The sequence below is a fragment of the Lycium barbarum genome, chromosome 5, assembly GCF_019175385.1.
Source record: "Lycium barbarum isolate Lr01 chromosome 5, ASM1917538v2, whole genome shotgun sequence".
Lineage (NCBI taxonomy): Eukaryota > Viridiplantae > Streptophyta > Magnoliopsida > Solanales > Solanaceae > Lycium > Lycium barbarum.
Window position 1 is genome coordinate 11,479,554 of NC_083341.1, and position 9,193 is coordinate 11,488,746.

General features: G+C 33.9%; 1 protein-coding gene across 1 annotated transcript; it reads left to right on the forward strand.

Moving 5' to 3' along the window:
* The first annotated feature begins 45 nt into the window (after positions 1 to 45).
* LOC132642288 (pectinesterase 1-like) lies at positions 46 to 6,187 on the forward strand. Its single transcript, XM_060359533.1, has 5 exons — positions 46 to 373; positions 2,359 to 2,637; positions 3,377 to 3,583; positions 4,303 to 4,544; positions 5,763 to 6,187. Exons 1-5 carry the CDS (start codon positions 152 to 154, stop codon positions 5,920 to 5,922), a joined length of 1,110 nt encoding a protein of 369 aa, XP_060215516.1. The 5' UTR covers positions 46 to 151; the 3' UTR covers positions 5,923 to 6,187.
* Positions 6,188 to 9,193: the final 3,006 nt, after the last annotated feature.

The window sequence follows — 9,193 nt, forward strand, 5'->3', positions numbered from 1 at the left end:
TATACTGACATTGTAAAGTATATTTACGCAATCAAGTTACTTATACATACTTTCAAGTTCCTCTTGTTAAATAATACCAACACTTAATAAATTTGTGTAGAAAATTCAACCAAAATCACTTTCTATTCAAGAAACCAAAAACCAAAAAGAAATGGCTGGAAAAAGCATTATATTTGTTGTTGAAACCATTATTATAACCATTTTCCTCTTCAATAATATTGTTGGAGTTTTTTCTGATGATTCAGTGTCGATACCAGCTGATAAGTCACAATTAAATAGCTGGTTTGATGCAAATGTTAAGCCTTTAGATGCAAGAAAGGACACTTTGGACCCTGCCCTTGTAGCTGCTGAGGCTAATAGGACTATCATTAAGGTTACACTTTATTATTGCTATTTCTTTCCCTCTTAGATTATCCAAAAACATATTTCATACTTAGTGTTACCGTAGATTTATTTTCTCGATTCCAGAATTAGAAATAATACTGGGGTAAGTTATTCTTGTCAAATGGTGGAGTAATGATACCAGGATTACTTATTCCTAGATAAATAATGAAAAATGACAAAAATATCCCTGAGGCCCCTCAAATCCCTTTTATACTAAATAAAGTGAAAGATATTTTTGTAAACAAATAATTTCCTCTTAGAAATTATGCAATGCATGTTATTTTTAATGCAACAAATCAAACAGTCAATACCAAATAATATCTTGATAACTAATCCGAACATAACTACTTTCAGCCTAACTTGTTTTTCAAACTAAACGACCCCTAAGAATACTAGATTTACTCGTATTCCCATTTCTGCCGTAACCCTACGCGTATAAAGACACTCCCATCATCCATATGCCACCTTTTTATTGTTACCCTAGAGTTACTTTCTCCTTCTTTTATCTCAAATTATCTCCCACTGATTTTAATTTAATCTCTACCTCTAATACCTCTCTTAAACCCTTCTCTTTCTTCTCTATAGATATCCACGCTCACTTTGTACAGGAAAAACCAAAATCAATATAGTTTCAATTCAAGAAACCTAAAACCACTACTAGAAATAGAAGGTTTTTCCACCGGCATTCAGTGAGACATTTGTGTTATAAAATATGATTTTCCCATCTCATTCCTATTGAACCAGTTCAGGGAGGAAGCACGTGGTAGGAAACAGATTCCCATTGAAACCATAGGAAACTTCCTGATTTTTCCGTGTGAAAACTCTACTATTTAGGTTTTTTCATCGACATTAAGTCGGAATAGCCACTACACATTTTTTAGTGGGAAAATAATGATTTTTTAGTAGTGACCAAAACAAATATGGCTGGAAAAAACACCATATTTGCTGTGGAAACTATTGTTTTAACCATTCTACATTTTATCCCTAGAATTTCTTCTGATGATTTATTCCCAATTCCAACGGATAAATCACAATTAAGTAGTTGGTTTGATGCAAATGTTAAGCCATTAGATATAAGAAGGGATCCTTTAGACCCTGCCCTTGTAGCTGCTGAGGCTAATAAAACTATCATTAAGGTTACACTTTACATACTATTGCTGTTTCTTGTCCTCTTAGATTATCCATAAACATATTTCATACTTCCCTTTTTATTTTATGTGATTGTCTTTTATTCTTGATCTCTCTTAAAAGAGAATTGTTAAATACAAGTCCGCTCTGGAAAGAAGAAGTCAATGCAATCCATAAAGCATAACAACCTGAGGGTCAATCTCATGTGTGTTCAGAATGACACGCTCGATATCAGGGAGTTCAGTATAGTGCTGCAGAAATAACACACCAATTAACCAACTTGCATATATTTTCTATATTAAAAAAATAATTTATCTTTAAGCTTTTCGTTTTACCCTCAATGGAATGATTTTTTAGCCACAAAATATTAAAGACATGTTTAGTACCACTAATTTCAAAGTTTCCACTTAATCAAACACCTTCATATACAATGAAACGGAAGGATTAACTTTTTCTTGTATTTTTTTTTTTCATATGATGAAAATCCATATTTTTGTAGGTTGTGTTAGTATGGAGGATTTTCAATTTCTTATTTGGTTGGTCAAAATGTTTTTCAAAACATTTTCTATTGGAAAACAACTTTCTTAAGGAGAGCAGGAAAAACAAGTTCTGTAAATGACATTCCAAACACATTGTCACCTCCTCACTCCACAACGACCCAACCCACATCACTCTTGGAATTATTTTTGCTTACTTATCAAACACTTATTTTTCAAGCAAATATTTTACATGGTAAATAGTTTCCTTTATATTAAATACACCCATAATTTTATCAATTTGTGATATACTCCACCAATTTAATAGAATTTAGAAATCACTGACTCTAGATTTTGAATTGTTACTCAGGTGATGGCAGATGGAAGTGGTGATTTTAAGACACTGACGGATGCCATTAATAGCATTCCAGAAGGGAATAAAAGAAGAGTTATTATTTCAATTGGAGGAGGAAATTACACAGAAAAAGTCAAAATTGAGAGGACAAAGCCTTTCATTACATTATATGGAGACCCTAAGAATGTGCCAAATATTATCTTTAATGGAACTGCAAAAGAATATAATACTGTCAATAGTGCTACCGTGGTCGTTGAATCTGAATACTTCAGTGCTGTTAATATCAACTTTGTGGTACGTATTCTTGCTTCATTTTTAATAAAGTAATGTTATGATTGGAGGAAAATTCAGGATTCAAAGTCAGTGGGATCAGAATAAGTGCAAAGGTCCTACTTATGATAAGAAAGAATTTTCACGTGTTTGACTCATAAAAAAAAAAAGGAATCAGGTCCGCACGTGTGTGAGCTTTAAGAAAATAAAATGTGTTTTCTCTAACAGTTGTTTAAACTTTTAAATGGGATGATCATACAATTCAAGAAGTTGGACTCACCGAACTTACCCTAGATCTGTGTTAGGGATGACCATATATAATATAGCAATCACACTTAGAAAGAGTGCGGGAAATTAGCTAAAGCAACGAGTGTTAATGCGAAACGCATTGCAAAATAGGGAAAATCGATCACATTAATGTCACCTCCAGGGTGGTCTGTTTGATATCAAAAACTGCTCAACAATAGTCGGACACATGGGTAATGTAATTGGGATGATCTAGAAAAGTTCTGGTATAGCACGGAGTTAAGAATTCACAAGGTAAACATTATACAGTAAAAGGAATAGTTATGAACCCCATAGACCATCCTCATAGAGCCTCAACCCCTTGGATCCAGAAATGATACATAGAAAGATCTTCAATATCAATAGGTCTGTAACTATAATTACCTCAAAATTGCATGTGTTTCTTTCTTTCTTCTTACCAAATATTAGTATGTAATATATTTGGTTTTTGTTATAATTATTAATATATCATGATTAGAATTCAGCACCAAGACCAGATGGGAAAAGGGAATTAGCTCAAGCTGCAGCATTGAGGACAGGAGGAGACAAAGCCTCTTTGTATAACTGTAAAATGTATGGATTTCAAGACACTTTTTGCGATGATAGCGGCAAACATTTCTTTAAAGATTGTTACATTGAAGGCACCGTTGATTTCATCTTTGGCAATGGCAAATCCTTATATCTGGTAATTGTAACAATTTCAATTCTATTTAACTTTTATTAATAATTGATCCTCCTTCAGTTGTCCCAGGCGGATCCAGGATTTAAACCTAATAGTATAGGTCCAACCAATGACGAAGCCACATGCCATATGACCTAGACCCATACATGTCCCCGATGAAAGTCAGAATGAAACCAATTCATTCTAAGGAAAGCAGAGTTTTGCGAAGTTTTAAAATGGAATTGAGTATGCTCTTGCCTAAGAGAAAAGTTTAATAAAGCGGAGAGAAATTTTCTGACAAAAAATAACTTTTCTCCCCAACCGAGGTGGTAGATCAGACCACCTTATGGCCAATCTGATTACCAGTCAAAGACAAAGAGACGGGGTTGAATGCGACTCTAGCAATACCAATCTCCTCTGGAGAATAAAGAGATTCATATAAATTCCTTTCTACGCAAATAGGATAAATTTTTCTAAGCATATAAAATCCCCTAACATAAGAGAAATACAAGCTCAATTTCTAGGTGTAGCATTATTGAATTGTTTTAAATTCCTCATTAGAATTTCTGACTCCATGACTGGATAACCATTATTTATTATCACTAAATCCATTATGAGTTCAAAATTGATAATATTAATTGTTGAAGTGATTTTCACACACACACACATCGCATTCGCCTCTATTAGTCGTGATATATAGTTAATGAGTTTAATTTTATTTTATTTTTTGGTTGAAAATATAGAACACAGAGATGCATGTAATTCCAGGGGAACCAATGGCAATGATCACAGCTCATGCAAGGAGTGCAGACAATGTTGACAGTGGATATTCTTTTGTGCATTGCACGGTGACTGGAACAGGAAAAACAACATATTTGGGAAGAGCATGGAAGCCTTTCTCTAAAGTTGTTTTCTCATACACTGATATGAGTGATGTTGTTCATCCTGAAGGATGGTCTGATTTTGGCAAAAAGGAGTATGACAGGTGAGTCGCTGTCAGCATATACAAGTTAAAGGGCAATTTCCACTATTGGTCTTTAATTTTTGCCCCTCAAATCACAGGTCTTTAATTTTTGCCCTTCAGCATTTTAAGTAATAAAAAAGTGGCCGAAAATATTCCTGACATCGAAAGAACAAAAAAAGAAATTCGGATCTATGACTTAATTTTGCAAGGCAAGGTTTCATAGAAACTTTGTCTATTCGGGCAAAGTTAAATAGAAACTATGTGTTGTCCGGACAAAACATAATTTCTATGTAACTTTGCCCGAATAGGCATAGTTTTTATGGAACATTGCCTTGTGAAATTGTTATTTTTTTTTTACTCTGATGGGATTCGAACCCAGAATCTCTGATTTCGTAAACCAGCGAATAAGAATACTTTGACCCACAAATTTTCATTACATGAGAAGTAGGGGCAAAAACTAAAGACCATTCCTTATGAAGGACAATCCGCACACACAAAATAATAATAATAATAATAATAATAATAATAATAATAATAATAAAATAAAATAAAAGAAGAAGTTAAACTCTTACCCATCATTACACAAAAAAAATAATAGAAATTAACTATATAAAATTCATCGCTAGTCTGCGCTAAACAACCCGTGCTAAATAATTCCTATTTTTTAGGCAGTGTATATCATTGATATGCTTGTGTCGGGGGTTATCGCTAACAAAAAGCGTACAATTAGTTTTCCTAATATACTAATTATAATGGTAATTAAGTGAGTATAAGTGATTAAACTACTACGATGCCTTTTCAGAATGGGAAATATCAAGCTGGGGGTATAAACTTAACATTTTTATCATGTGATTGGTCCCGTATATAATAGTGGGTATAAAATTTATTTTCTTGTATCATGTGTTCGGCTTGCTTTTTTTTGTTATCATGGTCCATAATAAAAAGACGAGTTTATGTTATATAGATTGATGGTGTAAAAATATTTATATAATCATGTCAATTATTAAATAATTATAAGCTATAGATTTCTCAGCGAAAATTAATTAGTATTTTGATAAAAATGATAAATTACCTGTTATCATATAAATTAAAATTTACTGATATAATCAGTGTATATCACTTAACCCTAGACAGCATATAAATTAACCAAACATAGTGCAGAAATAAATGATACATAACTTGATATAACATGTTAAATTATACGTAAATTATCTTAACTTAAATCATTATCATTTTCAGTTCGGTGTTTTATGGAGAATACAACAACAAAGGAGCTGGAGCAACTATGAATGGTAGAGTTGGATATATGAAGAAATTAAATGATGAAGAGGCAAAACCTTTTATTTCCCTTGCTTATATTGAAGGCTCCAAGTGGCTGCTTCCACCTGTCACACTATAGAAATATTAGAAAATTACAAGGACATATTAATGGTCCTACCAAATTTTTTACTTTATTTTATTGTTTTCTTTTTATTTTATTAATTTCTCACTTTTTCATGTAGCCCATTATCCCAACTAATATGGGATTGAGGCGCAGTTGTGGTTTTCCAATTTATGGGTTTCAACTAGTTGAGGTTGAAATTTAGTTAGTGTTCCCCCTTTTTATGTAAACTCTTTGTTAAAAGTAACAGGAATGGGCAATTTGCACGATTTCCTTTCATACCGACTGGTCTTTAATTTTTGGTCCTCGATTCGCTCGTCTTTAATTTTTATTCTTCGCTTAAAAAGGTGGTCGAAAATATCTCGAGGTTCTGAGTTTGAAACCCACTAGAGTTGAAAATAATAATAATTTCGCAAAGCATAGGTTTCTATGAACCTATGCCTATTCGGGTGAAGTTACATAGAACCTATGCCAGAGACGACAGATTTTGCCTTAAGGCATAACTAAAGTCTATCGGAGACGGCATATTTTTAGTTTGCAAAAGTCTTGCCTTGCGATTTTTTTTTATTTACTGAGAGGGGGTTCAAACTCAAAACCTCGGGATATTTTTGACCACCTTTTTAAGCGAAGGACAGAAATTAAAGACCTGCAATTTGAGGGCCAAAATTAAAGACCACCCCCAAAAAAAGCACAATTTGTGCAAAAAAAATGTTTTTTTTCCTTCTTAAAGTCCAACAGGCCTTAACAAATGAAATCAAGAGCCCAAATACGTATAAGATAAAGGAAATAACACAAATGTCCACTTCAGACAAAATAATTACTCGACAATGTCCGCTTACTTTCCTGCCCCAAAACTATTTACCCGATGTCCTCAAAATTATAATACCAACATGATATCGCTCTATCTCTTATATATCTTGATGGTATCACATAAAACTTCTTTCATTTCTTTCAAAACATTCATCACCCCTTTAAGAAATTGACTGAGAGCAAAACTACACTTTTTGGGAATTTTTGGAGCATGTAGTACAACATATTTACCGAAATATTCAAGTGGTGAAAAATCATAACCGGTGCTAAAAGGGTTATACATGAATATTTCAGGATTTTTGGACAAAGGGGATGTCTCGTCATCTTCCTAACTAGGGATGATCAGACTAACATTTCTCTCTGGCAATTTTGGCCATTCTTGGGGATTATAACTGACAAGGTATTCATACTTATTAGGTTGGTTGAGCGAACCAACTGATGGGTCGCCTTTAGTATACCTTTCCCGAAGGATGTCTTCGGTCGATTTGATCTTTTTTCTATTTGGCGTTCTTCGTTATCTTCTTTGGCTCCTGGTAGTACTCAATTGGATTTTCAAGGAATTCTTGGCAAGAACAATCAATATCCCCATGAGTAGTGGCTTGTGAATGGATCATTGAACCACATCACATTTTTACCTTCAATGTCAAAGTGCACAGTCTAGTCTTGTTCTGTCATGATTCCTTCAATTTGTTTGAAGAAAAAGTCAAGCTCATACTTGTAAGTGGAGTGGTACCTGGGTTGAATCATATTAATTGCAAAAGTGGCCTTGTTGGGCCCTTCGAGTTAAGCATAGTCAAAATTTATTATTGATCATTTTTTCTTACTATGTTTGACTCTGTGGACTTGATAGATTTAGGATGTTCTCTCAATTTCTCATAATTTATCACCCATGAACCTGGAAGAACTTTTACAAGTTCTGCCTTTGAAATTTGTCTCGGGATTTGGGAGCATTTGATAGTGCCTTTGGTAGCATCAACATTAATAAGCAAAGCATTGCCTGCACCTGGAAGGGAAAGATTCATGACATGATTTTGAACTCTCCAAGCAAGTTGGTAGTAAAGAGTTGCTTGGATGGCATCCTTGGCAAGCGGGGTGTAACACTTCGTACTTTTAACGTAAGCTTTAATCATGATCCTAGACTTGGAAAATCAGATAAAGAATGTGGGAATTGGAATTTTCCTGTTCTGTTGTGAGATAGTGGTTTACGCCCATGAACAGTGGACGTATTTCAATTTACGGGCCGTAAACCAAGTCGTAAACTGGTACCAAGGATTTCTGAGCATTCTGGAATTTGGCATTTTGATGTCACATGGTTAAATACGGACCGTATTTCACTATACGACCCGTATTTCAAATCGTAAACTGAAACCAAGAATTTCTGAACATTCTGGAATTTGGCCGTATTGCAGTTTACGACCCGTAAACTGAAAATACGGCCAGCACAGTGCTGGACGTAAACTGCATTTTCCCAGGACAATATATATTCGTCCATACCAGGTCAAATCATTAGTTTTCATTCCTTCAAGCCCTAGAACGACTTCCCACCCTCTCCCATCATCAAGAACACCAAGGTAAGCCTACTCTAATTATTCAAACTCAATTCTAACACCTATCTTTGTAATCTAAACAAGAAATTATCATTCTAAAACTAGGGTTTTCAAGAAAACCCATCTCAAGGTTAAAGAATTCAAGATTTTGGAAATCTTCTTCAAAGCTCAAGTCTTTAATTCAAGTTTTGGAGCAATTAAGGTATGTAGAACTTCCATCCACATGTGAGAATCTCTACGTTCTTCCCCATGCTCCGTTTCTTGATATCCATGAAGTTCAAACCCTAGGGCATTAAACCCAACATATTGGTAGCCTGTATTTATGTATTTATGTATATGGATTTTGTATCTATATTAGTTATTGTATTCCTAATATTCCATTACGGTTATTAGGAACCCTAGCTTAATCCATGAATCATGAATTCTTCCTCATGTGTTCTCATTATGTTTATATGAAACTTTATGATTTTATGTAGCAAATTACAAGCATGTTTTCAAGTCAATTATATATATATATATATATATATATATATAATTATGAACTATTGTTATTACTCATGAATCAAGAACATGTTTGCAAGACTATGACAAGTTATCTCATGAAACCATATTACAAGATATTTCATGAAACCATGTTTACAAGTTATTTCGTGAAATCATGATTACAAGTTATTTACAAGTTATTTCATGAAAATCATGGGCTTCTTAGCCAACTATATTATGTTCATGTTTTTGGGAATTGCTTAGTTAACCGAGAAGGATCAGATAGCCTGAAACTACGTAGCCACCGTAGGATAAGGGTTGTCAGCAAGGAGGCAACACCTTCATTATGCAGTTTGGATCCTTACATGCTTATTATTACTTAAATCTCATATCCCTGGCAAGGTTGTGAGTGTTCTGCTGGTAGGACGCAAGTACCAGACCATGTTGTC

What these genes read in the sequence shown, in the direction of transcription:
- LOC132642288 (XM_060359533.1), top strand. Translation starts at nt 152, where the DNA reads ATGGCTGGAAAAAGCATTATATTTGTTGTTGAAACCATTATTATAACC. An exon ending in CTAATAGGACTATCATTAAG is followed by an intron (nt 374 to 2,358) that starts GTTACACTTTAT and finishes ATTGTTACTCAG; the next exon opens with GTGATGGCAGATGGAAGTGG. An exon ending in ATGGCAAATCCTTATATCTG is followed by an intron (nt 3,584 to 4,302) that starts GTAATTGTAACA and finishes TTGAAAATATAG; the next exon opens with AACACAGAGATGCATGTAAT.